The 20973-nt window shown below is 35.4% G+C and overlaps 1 protein-coding gene across 5 annotated transcripts in view; it reads left to right on the top strand.

The window, feature by feature from the left end:
- Window positions 1-20973, top strand: part of AFTPH (aftiphilin) — a 68215-nt gene that overhangs the window by 36551 nt on the left and 10691 nt on the right. For 2 of the 5 annotated variants that reach the window (XM_040458266.1, XM_040458267.1), the window contains 6 exons: window positions 4731-4882; window positions 7196-7322; window positions 7728-7784; window positions 11488-11610; window positions 17861-17921; window positions 19444-19527. In XM_040458266.1, coding sequence (XP_040314200.1) covers window positions 4731-4882; window positions 7196-7322; window positions 7728-7784; window positions 11488-11610; window positions 17861-17921; window positions 19444-19527 — 604 coding nt within the window. The remainder of the gene's footprint in view (window positions 1-4730; window positions 4883-7195; window positions 7323-7727; window positions 7785-11487; window positions 11611-17860; window positions 17922-19443; window positions 19528-20973) is intronic. The other 3 variants (XM_040458268.1, XR_005785459.1, XM_040458269.1) reach the window with 3 other exon arrangements.

Genomic DNA, 20973 nt, shown 5'->3' with positions numbered 1-20973 from the left:
TTTATAATTTGCTTTGTTAAAAACTATGAATTATATAGATGAAATAATTGCTTTAAGTGTGGTCATCACCTCAGCAGTTAACAGTTGAATCTCTTACCTAATGGCTACAAATGTTTGAAAGACGACAAAAAGTGGGTAAAAGCATGATCTGGTGAAAAGAGACTTTGGAGTCAGACTTGGGATCAAATCCTTGCTGTGTACCATACCAACATGAGACTGTGGTTAATTAATCTCCATGAGCTTTAGTTGCATCTATAATGTGGAAACAGTAATACCTTTCAGGATTTGTTTTTGTTTTGTTTTGTTTTTAAAGATTAGTAAAGTAACATATGTAAGTATCAAACATAGTACCTAGAACATAAAGGCATTTGGTTATTTATACTTGTTACAATTATATAAATATATCCAATCTATGTACAAAAATGATTTAGATGGCTTATAATAAGATCTACTTTCATAAGTAGAACAAACATGCCCCCTGCAGTCTTAAATAAGGGTGAAGTGCTTTTTTTTTTTTTTTAAGTGCACACTGACTTAGCTAACATTTTTATATCCACTATATGCACGAACCTAAGTACTGGAGATTCGAAATGAGACATAGTCCCCACCCTCAAAGCTCCTATAATTTTTAGAAATTGAACTTCGAACTGCTTTGATGGCAACATAATCTAGTGTTTAAGAGCACAGACTCTGAAACTGTACCTCCTAGATTAGGATTCAGCATGTAATATTCATCTGACTGTGGGCAAATTAACCTCTTTAGTGCTCCGTTTTTCTCATCTAGATAATGGGGATAAGATTACTGTTACTTCCCTCTGATGGTTCATCTGTGTTCTTCTGTGAGCTAATATTCATAAAGCATTTAGAATAACGCCTGGCATGTGATAAGCACTGCATAAGCATTAAATGAAAAACATAACACACTGTATCAAGCTTGTGCTGTTTGTGACAGTTTCAGAGGACATCTTTTGATCTTTCACTTTCTTGAACTAGGCTGTACTGATATTGTTTGCTTTCCATATGCTGCCTTATCTGCTGAGGGAAACTAGAGCATAGCCAGTCTGACTTTACCACTAATTCCAAATAATAAAATATAATATTTTAGAATTTTACATCTAATACAAGTCCACACGTACTGTAATGTGTTAATAAACATTACTGTTAAATTCACATCTTTTTTTGAGTCAGTCTGCTCCAAGGAGTTCAAAACTGTGTAGTATCCCCATTTAATCAAAACTAGGAGTAGCTTGCCTCTTATGGCTGGATACAATCTATATAGAAACAAGAATTCTTACTAGGTAGAGTAATATAAAGTTATTTTTTACTCTTACACAGTAGAATAAACCCAAGTTAAATAATTCATTTCAGTAACCCTAGTGTTGATGTGATATTAATTTTATTACTGATTTGGTTTAAGGCTATTGTATGTATTAAACTATCCATGGCTTATATTGAAGAAAAAATTTATATAGATATTACAACAGTTAAAATTAATAATTAAAAACTTTTACCAATATCACAGTTTTCATATATAACTTTTATCTTGTGCTCATATGTCTCAAATATCTCAAACAATTTTTTTTTTAATTTACTGTGTGATTACAGTCTTTTAGAAAATCGGTTTCTTGAAAGAAACCTTTCTGTTTGGTCACAAGAGAGACTCTTGTGGTGAGTTGTTTAATTTCTCTTTCGAGCATTATGTTAGCTATGTTCTTAAACCTGTTCTACTTACCAAGTTCCTTGGACTATGTTCCATTACATTTTGAACTTGTAACTTTATTGTGCTTCTTGGGAAGTAAAACACTCAAACACCCCCAACGTGTGATTTGCACACTTTGCATTTTATAGTGTGATCAAGATTTGAGTCACAAATGCCAAAATGTCAAGCAAAATGTTTACCAATTTCCCAAGTTTAAAATCCACAAGGAGTAGCAGTAACACGTTCTATTTATAAAAGTGGTTCTTAATGATAGACGTTTTTAAATTGGTACTTATTTTCCAATTAAGTTGGAGGGTCTTGGAGAAGGTGCAAAAATTTGTATTATTTTCTTGTTATAATGTAGAAATTGATAGTCTGAGACAAATATTTTCTTAATGATTTAGAATGCCAAGTAGTGGTAGAGCAACATCCCTAGTGAGCTTAGAATCTAGTTTTGACATTTACTTTATTCCTTGGTAGGCCACTCTGTTTCTGCATATCATCTGTACAATAACAATAGTAGTAAGAAGAAGTTACCACTTCTTGAGCACACACTGGGTGCCAAGTATTTAATCCTGTAACTCGTCACCCACCCTGTGAGGTTGCCCCTGATGTCTCCAGTTTATAAATCCAGAAGCGGAGTCTCAGCCCCTTGCGTCCACAGTCCTCCACTGAAGTATTATAGTTACATCAGCCATTTACTTACTGGAATTGACTAGTAGCAAATGAAATTTGGCATTTATTACCGTGAACAAAATATTAGTATGGAACTCTTTCTAGAGGATTCCCTTCTATCAGACTAGTCTCATAGTTGGAAATAGTCTGATAGTTGGAAATCGATGTACTTTTAAAGCAAAATGTCAGAGGAAATTCAATTTTCGTCAAAATCTTTAATTCTGTTAGCTGCTTTCTTGTTAAATTGTTAGAGTTCCTCCTTGTGGTGGATGGTGCTTTTCAGTTAGTGGGTTCTGATTATTTGAATCTTTGTTATTTACTGCCATACCACAGGTATCTGCAAACTATGGCCTGTTCTATCTGGCCGCCTGTTCTGGTAAATAAAGTTTCATTGGAACACACCACACTTACTTGTTTATGGCTGGTGCAAAGCTGAAAATATTTACTATCTGGCCCTGTATAGAAAAAAATTCTGACCCTTGCTCCACTTCATTCAACAAAATATTTGAAGCAATCGAATGTAATATCTAACCTTAAAGACAAATGGAACTGTCTTTTAAATTTCCCATGTAATTTATACTCTGTATGAGAGGGGGAAGATGTAAAAACTTGAAGTGAATGTAATGTTCACATACATTCCACTCATTTTAAGAATTTGCTCACTGTTGTACCTAAGACTTGGTAGTTAGATGTAATATTGCCCAAATGACTGAATGTATTTTGGGGTCATTGCTTCTTTTGACAAATATTTTTTCTTTCCCACGAAAAGGATAACAAAGAGGATACAAGAGAGATTCAATTTTAATTTACAGAGAAGTAAAATATGGTCATATGTGAGTTTTTGTTTACCTTGTCTGCCCAGAAGGAGCCTGTGCTCATCATGTTTCCAATTAGATGGTTATCTGATCCCTTTAAAAGTAATGTCTGTCCATTCCCTCTGTTGAAGCAAGTAAGTGCCGGTCCCCTTGACACACTCAAGTTTCACGAGCCTTGGGATCTTGAGTCTACTCTTTACTGTAGGTTTCATAATTGATACTGAGAACCTTTTCCCATATCACACACATGAATATAATGAAGGTGTTAGAATAACTTTTGTAGAGATAGCAGAAGAGTACCCTGAGACTAATTATGCATTGTTAAGTTTTTGCTCTGATACTGCTTCCAAAAGAGATTTTTGGATTGGAAAATCTGGAAGATATTTTCCTTTTGTTTTTCATTTTCCTGTTTGCTGACTGTGCTAAACAACAGAAATCAAGCGTTAACTTGTCTTTGTTACTTGGCAGGAAATACCACCATGATGTGGCATTTTCTTGTGTACTCGATAGCATTTCAGTAGTACACTTCCGACAGTCTTTAACAGTTTGTATTCCTATTTGATGTTTAAGCGGTAAATTGAGTTAAGTTGAAAATATTTTACATGTGTCTGAGATACACTTAGGAAAGTGGGGATAAATGTTAGTTACTGTGGGCTGCACATGTAGAATAACCTAGTAGTACCCCAAAAAGTGTAAGTGAATATAAATTCAGCAAATTTTAATTAAAGAAAATACTTCAAAATGCCAGTGTTCTCAGTAAAAATACTCTAGGGAATATCCATTCTTGGAAGAAAGGCAGTGTTGTATTCAAAAATACACCTGTATACACCACAGAAGAGTAAAGAAGTGGGATTTTTAAAAGATAACACAGATCATCAAAATGAAAAATGAGCTATTGCTTTTCTTAGTAAAAATAAGACATTCTTTCCTACTTTGTTCTTTTAGCAGAGATATTTCTAAAAGTGTTTTAAAATTCAAATGTTTTTATGCTCAAGAAAAAAGTTCTCCTCAACTATGATATAGCATAATACTTTTCACAAACCTTCAATTTAATTGTTCCTAAATCTAGAGTACATGGGTGGTGGTAGGGAACATCCCGTGATAGAATATGAATGCCGCCTGCTTTTATGAATGTTGCTGTTTGGTTTTGGTTTTGCTTTGGGTAGATAATTCACACTTTGCGATTGCTTTCTCATTATACAATTGAGTAGTTAATTTCTTCTTTGAATTTTTTAATAGACTAATAAAGTAATGTTTGCAAAGTACCAGCTATGTTGCTTGGCATATGACTACGTTTACTTGTCGCCACTGTATCACCATGAGTATTTAAAGTGATCATTTAGAGCATCTGTTCTGCAAGTAGTTATGCTCCTTTGACTTAGTGCTTCCTGTACCTGACTGATAGTGAACCTCCCTCTCCTGTAGTAGTGGACAGGGTGTGGGGTCAGAGGTGTGTGTGTGTGTATGTGTGTTGATGATGATAAAACTAAAATCATTAAAATTAGAGAAATTAAACTTTTGGGGGGGTTGTTTTGATGCAGACAGCTTTACTAAACCGCCTGGAGCGAATTTTCGAAGCCTGTTTTCCTTCAATATTTATCCCTGATACTGAAGAAGAAGTTACTTCCCTGAAGCACTTGCTGGAAACAAGCACCTTCCCAATAAAAACAAGAGAGGCCTTAGCTGAAAGTGGGTAAGTAGTAGACAGTTTTTAGATAGCATGTATGTTCTTTAGTTTTAACCTTATAAATTAGAACAACAGTTACCTTAAAACATCAGGGTTCTAAAATGTTCTTGTAACATTGTGTTGAAGTTTAAAAAATCATATTGTGCTGAAACAAAACAAAAAAAACCTCCCTATTCCATTTTTGAACGCTTTTTCAAATACTTCTAAATCCTTACTCTCCTCAGTCGATTTGATATATTATCTTTTGACTTCTGAGTATGATAAGTGTGAATTTAGACTTTACATGTGCTCTTCTCCTCCCTTCATCTTCCCTGTATGACTTACATCATAGTTTTTTGTTAAGTTGATATTTGGTATTTTCATTATTTTAATCATGTGAGTAGTGTTCATTGCTAAGCCACTATTTCCATTATAGTAAGCTTCTCCTTGGACTTAATAGTTGCCTCTCTTTTTCATTTACTCAGTCTTTTCCTACCCTCCAGGTTATGATCAAACCTGTCAGGCTAGCCACTCCATTTTTTTTCCCTGAGCCTTCCACCATTCTATCCCAATTTGGGATGGATTCAATCTAGGCTTCTTAAACATGGTATCTTGGGATTGCCATTCACTTAGAGCCCATATTGGTGGGGCACATCCTCTGATAGCCTCCTGAGAAATAAAGGTACATGGGTAGTAAAATTTTTATTCTACCCTTATGTTAAATTTGTAATTTAGGATTTTTTTGTTGTGGGTATTCTGAAATTTCACAATTAAGTATCTTGATATGAGTCTTTATTAATTGGACTGAACACTAGGTATATGACCTTTCAATCTGGAGGCTTCTGTCCTTCAGTATTGGGCAGTTCTCTTGAATTGACAGTTACCAGTATAATACCAATACAGTTACTTTCCCTCCATTATTTTCTTTCTGGAAGTCCTATTAATTATTAGAGGAGCTAGATTGATTATCTAATTTTAATTTCAAAGTTATTCCTGGACTCTTGCATCTCATTACTCCACCTCTGAACATATTCTCTCCCTTACAAGTCCCTCCTTCATCCCTCTTTGTGACCTCAAAGTTTGTGGTGCAAAGTTTTAGTTATCTCTTAATTTTTTTTTTAATATGGAGATTATGATTTGCTTCTTGGTTTTTTGGGGGTGATTTCTGAGAACGGGACAAAAAGGTTTATGCTTTACCATCTTAAAACTGTGTAGATGTGTTATTTAAAAATATGCTAGTTGTACAGTAGTTCATACTCTGAGACCCAGAAATCTCTCCAAGAGATTCATTTTGGGAAATAACACAACTCTACAACAAAATACACTGTAAAATACAGGAAGATAATTTGCCTTACTAACAATAGGAGATGAACAGTGAAAATAACTTATTTAAACTATAAGGTTGTGGTCAAATAATGATTCATGTGTCTAACAGAATGTTACATGACCATTGGAAAATGTATACATGTAGATGAGGAAATGCTTAAAATCTGAGAAAAGAATACAAAATTATGTATTTGCTGTAATTGCAGTTGTGTGTTTGTGGATCAAGACTCAAAGAGAAAGCATATTAAATAGCTATAGTAATATGGTGGAATGCTGAATGATTTCTTTCCTCCTCTTAAATATTAAATATTTTTGTTTTAAGGGGTGCCCAGTTGGCTCAGTCAGTTAAGCATCTGACTTCTGCTCATGATGTCATAGTTTGTGAGTTTGAGCCCCATGTCAGGCACTGTGCTGACAGCTCAGAGCCTGGAGCCGGCTTTAGATTCTGTGTGTCCCTCTCCCTCTGCCCCTCTCCTTCCTGCTCGTGCTCTCTCAAAAATAAATAAACGTTAAAAAAAAAAAAAAAAGTTTGGTGCTCCTGGGTGGCTCAGTCGGTTAAGCATCAGACTTCAGCTCAAGTCATGATCTTACAGTTTGTGAGTTAAAGCCCCATGTCAGGCTCTGTGCTGACAGCTCAGAGCCTGGAGCTGGCTTCGGATTCTGTGTTTCCCTTTCTCTCTGCTCCTCCCCCACTTGTGGTCTCTGTCTTTCAAAAATAAATAAATGTTAAAAAAATATAAAATTAAAAAAAATATTTTTTACAATTGAAAAAACATACAGGCTAAATTTTGGTTGATTACTGACATACTGTTTCAAATGAGTTTAGCTTAGCTACTAGCTACTTTAATGACTATAAGTGGTGGCAGTTGATTTTATTCAGAAAATAGCTGTATACTCATGTTAAACACAAGATTAACTGGAATGTATAATATGTCACAGTCACATTAAAACTAGGATTCATGGTGAAAGCTATTGAGTAACCCATTGTTGATGGCTTCATCATGACCTTTGCAGGGAACTGCTGGATGTGTGGACCGAGCTACAGGACATCCACGATGCACATGGCTTGAGATATCAGTGGGGTGGCTCCCATAGCAACAAGAAGCTTTTGTGCTCCTTGGGAATAGACACCCGAAACATTGTGAGTTTTGTTAGTACCTTGGAAGATCCTTTAGTGGACCTATGGGTGTTTTTAAATTCTGTTACACTTTTGTTCAAGCTGTGATAAGCTAGTTCCTCAGAAAAATAAATGTTAGTTGGCTTAAATGCTCATGTATTTTGAATATGCCAGCTCTTAAACATAAATGCATCTAAATTTTTCTCCAGTCAATATTTCTTACTTTTAGAAAAGGTTGTTTGTAATGTTTTTCATTAACTATAAAATAGAGGAATTGTAGTAACAGATCCAAAATACAAGCCCATATGGGCAACTTAACAATTTCTTCTATTTATATTTCACAATGTATGCAATAACATGTTAACTGTTTCAGTGTATGACATCTCATTCTCTGAATATACATTCTTTTTCTCTAACACACATGTGTAGCTCTTCACGGGTAACAAGAAGCAGCCTGTTATAGTGCCCATGTATGCAGCAGGATTGGTAAGTACAAAATGTCCCTGTACCTATTTATCATTGCTGCATTCATTCTATAAAATTATCTTACGTGGCATGATGTGGAAAGTATATGTTAAGGGGTGTCTAGTGTGGGAACATTAAGGGAATAAGTATTAATATCCTTTTTCATCTCATCCCTTCAAGTCTTGATTTAAGGACATCTTGCTGTATTAATTAAAGACACTGTTTTGTTTTAGATTGAAGATTATCTTTATCCTAGTAATATAGTGCTCATAACTCTTTGTAAAATGTACCTTTAGAGGTCTTGCTTTTTCTTCTTTCCTTCTTGTTTTTCTTCCTAAATTTGCTTTTAAAAAGTGGAAGCTGAAGTATTTGAAGGCTCAGATAGCATTTGTTGTAACCCAGTTGTGATCAGTTTTAAATCATGCACTGTTGAAGCTATGGATGGATGTGTCTTAAAACCTTGGGAATACCAAATGATAGTAATTGAAAATGGGCCAGGACCCATAATCGGTCCTCAGTTTTTTTCCATTAATTTTTTAAATATGTTGAATTTTGTTTTTTCAGATATGCCAGGTAGTCCAGGATAACTGAGGAATTTTCTTTCTGTACCTTCTCAAGACTCAGTCACACTTTGAAGTTCGATGTGTTTGTGTTTTTTGGTGTGTCTTTGAGTTATTGGTGAATTAAATTCTTTCACCAATAACTTTTGAAAACCAGGAAAAATGTTTAAGAAAGAAAAATATAGCTTGGTATGGAATTTATACAACCTTATGTGCATGCAAAAATGAATTTGCTGTGAAATTTGACCTTTTTTAATCTACAAAACTTTTCCATGAATAAGGCCTAATTATTGATTTGAATTGGAATGTTTTACTTTGTTTTGTTTTTGTAGTTTTGTGGAATTAGACAAAAACCTGTGCTTGAATCTTTTTATCAGTTTCTCTCCTTTACAAATGTAACTTACCTTGTATTTTCAAAACACCTTGATTATCCCTATACTGTTTGCTGTTGTGGGTAAATATAATCCAGGACATACTCTAACCTTCGGTTATTTGCATTTCTTTTTTCCTCAAGGAGTAGCATTCTAGAGGTGGTTGGTGTTACTGTCACATACTGAGGTAGAAAGTATGAATTTAATTTGTAGGAGTTTTCATTCAGCACACTGGGGGCGGTAACCTACTTAATCCTTATGTGTAGGCTCAGGCATGAGCCAGTTCTTTAAATTTTGTGAGGAATTAGAGAGGGATATTCTTGCTTTATTTTTCTGCCTTAATTACAATCTTTATTAGCAATAACTCTACCATTTTTATAAGCTTTTAATACCAAAGTTGATTTAGTGAATACATCTCTCCTCCTCCATCTTTATGATGCCTTATGTTTAGAAACATTCTTTTTCATATCTGGTTTCAGATTTTAATTATACCTGAATTTTTCCCATGGTGCTTTACACAGATAAGGTGTTCAGTATCTTTTGGTCTCATCGGAAGCAGTAGTACCTGAAGTGGTCAGTTAAGTCACTGGTTCTCAGACCTTAATATGAATCAGAATTGGGGCACCTGGGTGGCTCTGTCGGTTGAGCATCCAACTTCAGGTTGGGTATAATCTCACAGTTTGTGAGTTTGAGCTGTGCATCGGGCTCGCTGCTGTCAGTGCAGAGCCTGAGCCCACTTTGGATCCTCAGCCCAAGGATGTGTTTGTGTTTTTGGATTCCTTCAGATCCTCTGCCCCCCCTCTCTTTCTGCCCCTCCTCTGCTCTCACTCTTTCAAAAATAAAACATTAAAAAAATACTTTATAAAAAACATGCATCAGAATTGCTTGGAAGATGTATTAAAACAGAATGCTGGGCACCATTGAGTTTCTTATTCAGTAGGGGTGGGGTTACGTATCTGACGAGTTCCCAGGTGATGCAAAAACTACTGATTGGGGACCACTTTGAGGACCACTGATTTAAGTGATAGTTGACATTAGAAAAGTTGGCTAAGATTGGTAATTGTTTGCTGAATGCATGGTCTCTTTACATAAGGGCACACTAGAAAGCGTGCAGAATGTATATGCTGATGAGTCAGACCACGAATTTATTTTCATTCAAGCTTTGGAGGAAAGCCTTTTATAAAATATCATCGTTAAGAATGGAATTTGTGTGGGGCACTTGGGTGGTTAGCGTCTGACTCTTAATTTCGGCTCAGGTCATGAATTCATGGTTCTCAGGATTGAGCCCTGCGTGGGGCTCTGCTCTGACAGCATGGAACCTGCTTGGGATATATTTCTCTCTCTCTCTCTCTCTCTCTCTCTCTCTCTCTCTCTCTCACACACACACACACACACACACACACACACACACACACACACACAAAATAAACTTAAAAAGATTGCATCTATAAATTGCTTTAGTTAGCATGCACCCTATCTTTTTTTTAAGTTTGAGAGAGCGTGAGAGAGAACGAGCAGGAGAGTGTCAGAGAAGAGAGGTGGGGAGAGAGAATCCCAAGCAGGCTCTGCACTGTCAGCTCAGAGCGCAGCACAGGGCTCAAACTCAGGAACCGTGAGATCATGATCTGAGCCCAAACCAAGAGTCAGACGCTTAACCAGCTAAGCCACCCAGGTGCCCCAGCATATACCCTATTACACGAAAAGAGGAGAGATTGTCCTGAAAACTTGTTTTTAGAAATTCACAGATTCTTACAAAAAAAAGGGGGGGGGTGGATTTTACAGATTCTAGCCTTACAAAGCTGTCTTAGCAGTTTTGATATTTTCCCCCCCAGTAAAGGGAGACTTTTGTGTAGTCTGGTTGATAAATATTCAAGAGTTTATCAAGTGTTATTTTAAAATGTGTTAAAACTTTTTTTGGCAGGCCATTAACCTGGATGATTACCCATTATTAGTAGTGTTTGGTAGAGTATTGATGCAAACTGCTGATTTTTTTTTTCCTTCTTTATTTCTACCTCCATCCTCAGTGCCTTCCTTTCTTAAAAAGTGTGTTAGATTTTTAACACACGTAGTGGAACATGTAAGATGTTTTCCCCTCTGAAATGGCTGTTTCTCTACTATGCCAATTCAAGGAACTAAGTATGAAAGCTCCCATCCTCTAGTGGTGATAGGCTCAAATACTAAACATACACTGAAGCATGTAGACCCCATCACATTAGATAATGTGTTTTAGGTGTGCAAAATGGTTCGATGCTAATCTAGCTGCGTTTCAGGGACGAGAGAAGCAGAGAACTTCTATGCTGCTCCATCATCTTGGCCCCTCCAAGAGTGCCACTCTCTAGATGGTGTGTTTTAGAATTCTCACTTCTCCAAGCACCACCATGGTGTAATGGGTACAAAGGATGTCCTTTTCTGTTTCAGTGTCTGAAACGTCACAGAAGTGTTGGATTCTTAGGGCCTGCATACCATATACTGTGGTGCTTGCCTCTTCCCCACCCCTGGCATTCCAAATTGCTTATGCTTTTGTATAACAGTGATAACTAGGCACTTTAAAACAAATCTGATTTAAAATACAAGGTCTTGCTTCAAAAGTTTGGATTCCAAAGGTACTATTGTAAAACATTTTCCACTACAGTGCTATAAAATTTTCTCTAAACAAAATTTAACAGTAGTTCCTTTTTGTCTTTAGCACTTTCCAAATGACTTGGGTTTTTACTTTGTGCTACATTGATTTTTCTCATGAAGTTTGAGTTGATTTCTCCCCCTCCCCATTAATGGCTAATATGCCTTTTTCAGGGTATGTTAGAACCCACCAAGGAACCATTGAAACCACTATCTGCTGCAGAAAAAATCGCTTCCATTGGTCAGACAAACACCATGTCACCAGAAATGAACACATGTACATCTGACCAATTTCAGGTAAAAATATCTGTGTATTGATACATTTATGCATGTATACACACATACGTCCAGAGTGTTTCCCTTAAGTATAAATTTTAGTTTAAAATATGTAAAAATTTTGACTTCATGATGGACATGATTTTGATTACTTATTAACATCCCTTGGAATACAATTAACAAACTATCTTTAATTTTTAAAAAAGGCACACTTGAGCACTAGCTGGTTATGTGTAAGTCCTTTAAACCTATCTAGGCCCTAGTTTCTTTACCTATAAAATGAAGACTTTGTGAAGCGCAGGCATCTCTAAAAACCCCTTACAGCTTGAACATTGTATGATCATAATTACTGACATACCAATCTGGTAAGTGCTGATTTTCAAAAAAATTGGGAAATGGTACATTGACACCAACTCTTCAAATCTGCTATTGTGTGTTTTCCCCGAAACCTGCAAATTTTATTAAGTAATAAAATTGTTGATTGCATCAAAAACTGTTGTTTTGAGAGTTTGAATAAAAGTTATTTAAGTTGAAAATAATGTGGCCTTTTACAAAACATTCCGGATTCAGAAGAAAAGCAAGCAGTCTTTCTTATCCTTTACCTCCTTGGCATCATTAAGCACAAATTTTTTTCAGTCTAATATAGTTAATAGCAGAGCCTTCCCCCTCACTTTTTTATCTGTGGAAAAATTTGCTTACTCATCTCACATCGTTAGAAACTGACTGAGTGCTGGTTAAACGTTTTTTTTTTAGAAGATTAATATTTTTAAGTGAACATTACCATTTGTAAAACATTCTTGCCATGTTTTTTTTTTTTTTACCTTAAATATCATCTTTAGTTATATCTAACACAAAAGTGTGTATTTGGACAGCTTTTCCCAAAGTGTGTGTTCTTTGAACACTAACCCCCAGAGATGCTCTACTAAAGAAGGGTTCCAGGGGGAAGTAAGTTTGGAAAATTTTTCATACATACCCAATAACCACCCTTGAAGATTCTCAACACACATATTAAGGTCTCTGAAGTATCCTGCAGTAAATAACCCTATTTAATTTTAATTACTTCTTAAATTTACTTGGCCACAGGGACCAAGGGAAAAGGAGTCATAACACCCATTGAACTAGAATTTTGAAGAATATACTTTAGAAAACAGTAACATAAAGCAAAGTCCTACCCTTTCAGCTGTGTTTCAAGGAACATCTGATATTATGGCTGTGTACCACTGTGGTTTATACTTAGCATAGCTTAAACATCCCTTTGAAGCCACTTCATTACTAGCACTGAAATAGTGGGCAAGGAGGCCTGAAACATAAAATGCCTGGCCTTATTGATGGTTGGCAACAGGCAAAGTGGTTTGGGCAAATTTGTCTCCGTAGGTAGAATCTGTCCTTAGTTCTCTTCCTTTAATTGTCCTTACATTGTTCTCTGGCTCTTAGCTTCCTTCTCAGGCCTGCCCTACATAAGCAGATCCCAAAATTACTTCTCCCATAGCACATTCCCACTTCTGCCTTAAGGCAACATTTTTATTCCTACAGTGTGAGGTATTAGGAAACTAACTTGAACTACCTGGTTCAGACTACCTGGCACATTTACTGAAAATGAAGCCATTCTTGCTTGAGGCCACTTGTTGCTCGTTTTGCCTGCTGCCTCCTCCTCCTCTTCTCCATCCAACCACTTCTCTGTGTTGCACCCCATAAACTATTGCTTATTTTATCGGAGTTAGCTGTCACTTGTCATTTTTGCCCCTAGTTGGTTTAGTTGATCTTACATATTATATTCTAGTCACCCCTCATACTTACCATCTTTCTTGTAGAATTCAATTATAAATGACTATAAGTCTTAGATGACCTAATAAAAAATATGTATGTTAATTTAATGGAACTTTTAATGGAAACTAAAGTGTATTAATTTAATGGAGGTTAATCAGGGCTCCATGATAGGTGTTTAGCTGCTGCTGTGTCTATACATATGCATACACCCATATGTATACTTATAATCCAAGGACTGCTGTCCCCCTTTCTAGTCAAGTATAGAAGTTCTCAGCAGCATTTAAGCACATCTAACTTCTTTGCTAGAAGATGGAACTTGGTCTCTTGCTAATTATGTAAAAAAAAAAAAAAACTCTTTAATCACATGCTTTTATTCTCTTTAGTGCATACATCTCTTTATTTAAAAAATACACAAATATTAAGTACCTTTTATGGGGTTTGTGATCCTCATTAGCTTAAGTTTTTAGGCTTTTTGGGAGCCAATGAAAATATCTCCCAATCGAAGTTGTTCACATTTCTTTTTTTTTTTTTAATGCTTATTTTTGAGAGAGAGAGTGAACGGGTGAGGGGCAGAGAGAGATGGAGACACAATCTGAAGCAGGCTGTAGGCTCTGAGCTGTCAGCACAGAGCCCAATGTGGGGCTCAGACCCACGAACCACGAGATCATAACCTGAGCTGAAGTCAGATGCTTAACCGACTGAGCCACCCAGTTGCCCCTCAAATTTATTTCTGAATCAACTTAAGCCTTTGTAGGCCTTCATTCTACATGAAGCATGTCAGCATACAGACACTCAAACTGAAGACTTCATACATGTACAGAAGGCACCTCAGCACACCTTCTTCACTAAATTGTATGATCTTTGCTTGGCTCCATACTCCTGAATATTTTAAATGTTTTAGAAACATCTAAAGTACATTGTAAGATTCTCTTTATGTAAAGCAATATTTCTTACCACTATTCTCTGGCAGGCAGTGTGTGTATTATTTTTACTTTACGTTTTGGCCATGCTGTAATACTGTTACATCTTTCCACTAGTCATGATATCCGGAGGAAACAGCCATAGCCTTTAGTACTAGAAGTTCAACAAAATGTGTCAGGAAAGATCTGTTTAATACCTTTTTTTTTTTTTTTTTTTTTTTTTGTCAACTATACACCATACCTTCCTTTTATGTTTTTTTATTGGCATCACTAACAGTGACTTCCAAACTTACCATCATTGTATAATTCTCATTACGACTGCCTGCTTTCTGATCTGGCTCAATCTGGGTACCCATTGGATTTTTATTGTTTCTTCCAAATTAGTTTATACCATTGCATCTCTTGTTTAGGAGGTTAATGACTTATTTAACAACTGTTCCTGGTGTTTTTTTCTAGGATACTTTTACGTGAATAAAACAGCTTGTGGGCAAAAGGCAGTAATGATACTTTTGTTGTTTTGTTTTGTTTTGTTTTTTAAATCTTTATTCAGTGAATGTCAAGGTCACATCATTCATGGTGCCATTACTGATTTCCCTATTACTTAGCAAGATCAGTACATTAACCACACTTTATCCACTGCTGAATTGAGTCAGCTCTCTGGCTAGCAGTTATCTAGCTAGTCACTACTAGAAAATTTCCTCTTAGGCTTCTGGATGTGGCTATTTCATTTGTGAATCAGAATTTTATTTTTTTAATTTTTTTTAAGTTTATTTTTTGAGAGAGAGCACAAACAGGGGAGGGGCAGAGAGAGAAGGAAAGAGAATCCCAAGCAGGCTGTGCACTGTCAGCACAGAGCCCAATTTGGGGCTTGAACCCATGAACTGCGAGATCAAGAGTCAGACGCTTAACCGACTGAGCCATCCAGGTGCACTGTGAATCAGAATTTTAAAGTTAGAAGAAAGAAAGAAAAAATTGTGTAGCACTGTGCTCTTTTTACATTAAGAGAATATATTTGGAAAGGCTAAATGATGTACCCAAAATCATACATCAGTGGTACAGCTGGGACTAGAACCCAAGTCTCTGGTTTCTAGTTCCCATTGTTTTTTTTTGGGGGGGGGGGCCCCCCCCCGGGGGGTGGCTCTTTTTTTCTTAATCGGTATTCTTTGTCTTTATTAACAAATGACATCCATCTACATAGAAAATCCCAATGAATTTACAAAAACAGTAATACCAATAAGTGAATTTAGCAAAATTTCAGGCTGTAAGATCAATATATAGAAATGAACTATATTTCTATATATACTAAAAACAAGTGATTAGGAACAGAAATAAAAAAACATGCTATTACCAAAGCAACAAAACCATGAAATAAGGATAAATCTAAAGGTACTTAATTTTTTTTGTTTAATTTGAAGTTTTTACTTAAGTTCCATTTAGTTAACATAATGTTTTTGCTCTTTTTATTATTACCTTTTCTTCCGTAGTGCTTAGTCTCTACAGTAATCATACCTCATTGCTTAAGTTTGTTTTAAAATGCTTCATTCAGTGCTTTCTCTTTAAGAAGTCTTCCTTGGCAATGCCATTAGTTAGCTTATAATTGCCAACGTGTCCTGTTTTACTTCTGTCTTATTTCCACTAAATGTTGAGCCATGTTTTAGCACCTCATTGTTATAATATTGGCTGTGTCTTCAAAATGACCTATATCTGGATGAGAATCTAAAATGCCTAGCAAATCACTGAAATATTTCTAAGCAACCTGTTACTTGACATCATTTAGATAAAACATGTTAATGAAAGAGCTGTGCTCCATTTAACCAGAAATTTTGTTATTGCATAAACTTGAGTATTGTCCATCCAGTCACTATTCAGTAGGACTAAAGGTTTCAGTGATCTCTAAGTAAAATAATAGTTGAATCTGTTGGAATACTTACCCTTTTTGATGGTTTCTGAGATCAGCTAAAGATCTTTTCTAAGTGTTTATCACTCTTGCAGGTAGGTTATAAACTAGATTTTCACCAGCATTATTAATTTTATTTGAAAGAATTAAAGATTCACAAGAAGTTGCAAAGATAGTATAGAGGAGATGCTTTGTACCCTTCACCAGTTTCTCTCCCTAATTACAGCTTACTAATTATAGCATAATATCAAAACCAGGAATATGACTTGATTTCAATGTGTGTGTATAGTTCTATGCCATTTTATCACATGGATAGATACGTGTAACCACCACTGCAATCAAGATACAGAACTCTTCTATCACCATAAAGAATTCTTTTAATAGCCCTCCCCACCCCCAACTATCCCTAACCCCTGGCAACTACTAATATTAGCATTTTGCTTTGTTTATACCTCCCTCCTAAATCTCCAGACCTGCTTTAGGGAAGACTAAATGCTTATAGTAACATGCTTATCATTGGTATCCCAATTATCAAGGCAATTGTATTATAATATCATGGAATTAGACTTTCAAAGATAACCAATTCATGCTCCTTTCCTACAGGGAACAAGTCTTTACACAGAAAAAAAAAAAAGAGTATAAAGTTGTAATAATATCTACCTTACAATAAAGCATAGTGGTAAGCACTACCAAAAAAAGAGACAGCAACATGTTGGTATTAAGAGTCTTCTAGAACACAGGTTATTTCAGTAACTGTTGTCAATACCACCCCAAAAATAAAAGAAGAAGGAAAACTAAGAATCCCAATTTTTTCTTGTTAAGACTACTCTTAAAGTAATGATCATTTTTAAAATATTTTGTACCACCTTCCATCTCACATGTACTATTTGCTCAATTTATGTGTTTGACAATTAACAAAATCTTAAAACCTAGAATATGCAAATGAGCTCTGAGTATACTTTTAAGTACATTATTTTTAAAATTCTGATACTGATTATAAGTGATTTCTAAGTTAGAGAAGTTGATTTAATTTTTTTTATTTTAAATGTAGTTCCTATTTACTAGCCGATAATTTTCTTTGTAGTTTGGGCAATTGTAAAGAACCAGAGCTCTTGGACTCTAAACTTTCTCATTTTATCTATAAAGGGACCAGTTAAATTAAACCACACGTGATCATACAACTAGTTAATTAGCAGTTACTCGGTCTTGGATAACGCAGATCTCCTCCTTTTCAGTATGGTACCTTCTCTATTGCTTTAGACCATCTACTGAGAAATTTTAAGTGGCCAGTCATTTAATATTAAGTAGATCACTCCAGTGAAAAAAGTCAGTGATTTTTTTTTAATATTTGTATTATAATCTAGCCAGTAGTTTTCAACCGTAACTTGAGAATAGATTGAAATCTTGACATAGAATCAGTCCATAAGTATGTTTGAAAATATAAAAGTAATTCCATTTCTCAGTTTTTCTTAATATCAATAAGCTGTACTGTTTGTCAGTTTTTTAATTTCAGTTTGTGTTCATATTTTTAGATAATCTTCCAAAACTGTAAATTATCCCAGTTTTGTCTTTAGGTACTTCATTGCCTAATGATCTTGCTATAATAGTTTTTTGTTTTGTTTTAAGGATTCTTTACGTTGCTACAGCCTGTACTGATTAATTTTGATTTTTTGGTTTTCAACTCTAGGAGTCTCTACCACCCGTCCAGTTTGACTGGAGTAGCAGTGGCCTTACTAACCCTTTAGATGGTACGTCTCTCCGTAGAGCCTCTAGCACCAGAGCTAGAGTTAAGAAAGCTACAAAGTTCAGACAAACTTCTCTCTGCTGATTTCCTTTTTTGTTTGAACATAACTTCTTATTCTTATCTTTGGAAATTCAGGCTTTCTTTCTGAATAGTAATTGCTCAAAAAAAAAAAACAAAACAGCTATTACTATTATTAACAGTATTAATGTCCAAATTCAGGTAGCAGTAGAGGTAAAATTTTGATTTCTTTATCTTACGTAAAAAGCTTCTTTATTTTTTACAATATCTAAGTAGTTTAAATGATATTTTAGGTAGGACCAGTTCACTTGAAATCTGTTTCTGTAGTTTTAATTTGTGGAATTTTCTTGGATGCAAAGTCTTGTGGCTAGAGGCTGCTTAAAAAAAGCACAAAGCACAATTATATAACCAAAAACAATGTGCAAATAGATCCATATTTATTGACTCAAAGTAGTTTTCAGATTTAATAATATTTTATAGAGCACTTATTATGCAAATGGAAAATGAATGATTTTCATGATCTTTTTCTAAAATTTATCTCAACGTACTAGTAGGTAGTTGTAGAAATAATTGGTTTCTCTCGTGGCTTTAAGAGAAAATCCTAAAAAAGGAATAACTTATTCTAGTAATGTGGGTCTTTCAAATGCTACTTTTCCAGTGTGTTGACACCACAAATTTTAATTGGATCTTAAGATACAATTACCCTTATTCCTTACACTTCATAAGTTATTTGAGCCATTGTCTAATACACCTGTCGCTCTATCAGCTTTACCTTAGACTGGGGGTCCTAGGACATGGAAAGCATCCAATTGAATACAGTGCTGAAGGAAAGCCTGGATGCACCTTTTGCTGTTGTCTGGTGTCTTATTCAGTCAAATCATCATGCTTTTTATTAACAAACAACTTCTTTAAAAATGTATACTATTTCTGATTACTGTTTCAGAGTTAAAGGGGAACAGTACAGCTTGAGGTTGCACATCAGGGTAGGGCAGTTATGACATTCCTTCTTAATTTTAATTTAGACCAAGTTAATGTATTGGTGTGTGTCCTGAAACTGACAACTTTGTCACTTTTTAAAAATCATTAATTAGAAACCAACATTACTAACAAGGAAGATTGATTTGGGCATGTACAGTGACTTAATGTTGGGATGAGATTAAAGTATTGTTTCCCTTTAACGGGTACACTTTCCCCTTGGTCTTTCTGGTATGGCTTCGAGTTTTGATTGAAAGAACTGAACTCCTAACTAAAACCTGACTAAGTGTTAAATTATTTACTTTGTACATGAGAAAATGTACATTGGATTAAACTGTTACTTTAGAAATGTCCTTAGTAATGAAAAACTAATACTGTACACATTGTTTTAATGTTGATTTTAAAATGTGTAATGACTACTAATTATAACCTGCATGTTCAAGTGTGTGTCTTACCCCTTTTTACACATAACCCCTCCTCCCTTGGCTTACCTTCTGTGTGGCTGCCCACCAACACGGTCACTGAATTTCAAGCTAGTGGAGGTTCCACTCTTCTGAACCTTGATTTCTTTGGGCCCGTGGATGACAGTAGCTCTAGCAGCAGCACCACAATCCCAGGTCAGCAGAGTGTTCAAACCACAATTCTAGTTTAATTACTAAAAAGCATGACCACACCACGTGACTTTCCTATAAACAAGGAAGCGAGTAGATTGTATTCTCTCTGATATCTTTCTGATACTTTTCTTTTATCTGTCTATTGTTATTTCCTAGTATCTGATGATAACAACTGACTTCTGTGAAATGTGTCTTAAAGAAAGCTTTCTAAGTGTAATATTCAGAGCTGAAAGTAATTTCTAGGAGTAAAATGGCCCTAATGTCGTTAGTTAAGAGCGGGGTTTGTGGGGTTTTTTTTTTTTTTTCCTGTAAATGGAAAATGTGATATTTTATATGCTTATTTTTACACGCATATTCTATAAAGCCATTTGAGAAAATACAGGTTTAGAGATATAAGAATATTTTAGTATACAAAGATGACTTTACGTTGTAGTGCTTGTGATAATAGAACCTTTACAAGTTCTAGCATTCAGTTAGTTGTTTATTACTGCTAAGTGTATAATTAGATTCCAAAATGTTAGTCTAGCACTTAGTTATATATAGGTCCCACATAGAACTATTCTGTAGTTTTCATGTAGCTCTTACATAGAAAGTATTCTGTTAGTTTTCCATGAAGAAAAAAATGTTACAGAAGCTAATAGAAAATAATTGCTATGAGATATTAAAAGCTAGAAATTAAAACTTACTGGAGTGCCTGTTAAATTAATGTTCAGCCCTGCGAAGTTCAGTTTATTGACCAAAGGACTAATGTACTTTGTCATTTTCTAACTGAATAAAAGATTAAAATATAATGGCATTTTTATGTTTACATTTTATTCAATATAATTTTAATGAGTCCCTGTCATCCTGCCTTGTGATCTGGTAATCATGCCCATTGATCACCAGACAGCTGTTGGGGTGCTGTATAGATGCTGATGCCCAGAATGCATAGCGAGGATCCCTCTCCATCCCCACTAGCAGTCAGTTACACAGCCAGCCTGTTTCCTGAGAATTTGCTGGTTTTGTTCTATTCCACTTGAATATACCACCCTCTTCCAGCAGTTTAGGAGCCATGGTGGGAAATGGGGGAGACCATACAAGTCAGATAAGGGTGAGCCTGGAAGCCAGAACATCCTTCCCCAAAATCTGGTTATGGAACACTGATCCTACTGTAAGGAAGTTCTAAGGCCATTTGGTAGAATGACTGGATTTCTCAAACCTAAGCCCCTGGTTATCATTTTCGTTATTTCTGAGATTTTTGTAAGCATATGAAAAACCAATCTGTGTCTGGTTTTGACTTCCAAATGATATTTTACTGTTTACTCCAGTTACTTCTAAATACATTTGAGCTATCAAATGACCTGGGTGAGCCTAATTAGCTGTTTTTAATACTTAATTGGGGGAAGAAAAGACAACCAAAAACTTGTGTATCAGTTTCCTCATTACTGTGTTCCTAAGAATGAAATACCA

The sequence above is a fragment of the Herpailurus yagouaroundi genome, unplaced genomic scaffold (genome assembly GCF_014898765.1).
Source record: "Herpailurus yagouaroundi ecotype Mexico unplaced genomic scaffold, PumYag 221, whole genome shotgun sequence".
In the NCBI taxonomy this organism is placed as follows: domain Eukaryota; kingdom Metazoa; phylum Chordata; class Mammalia; order Carnivora; family Felidae; genus Herpailurus; species Herpailurus yagouaroundi.
The sequence above is the reverse complement of the archived record's forward strand: the minus strand, read 5'-3'. Positions and strand labels throughout refer to the sequence as shown.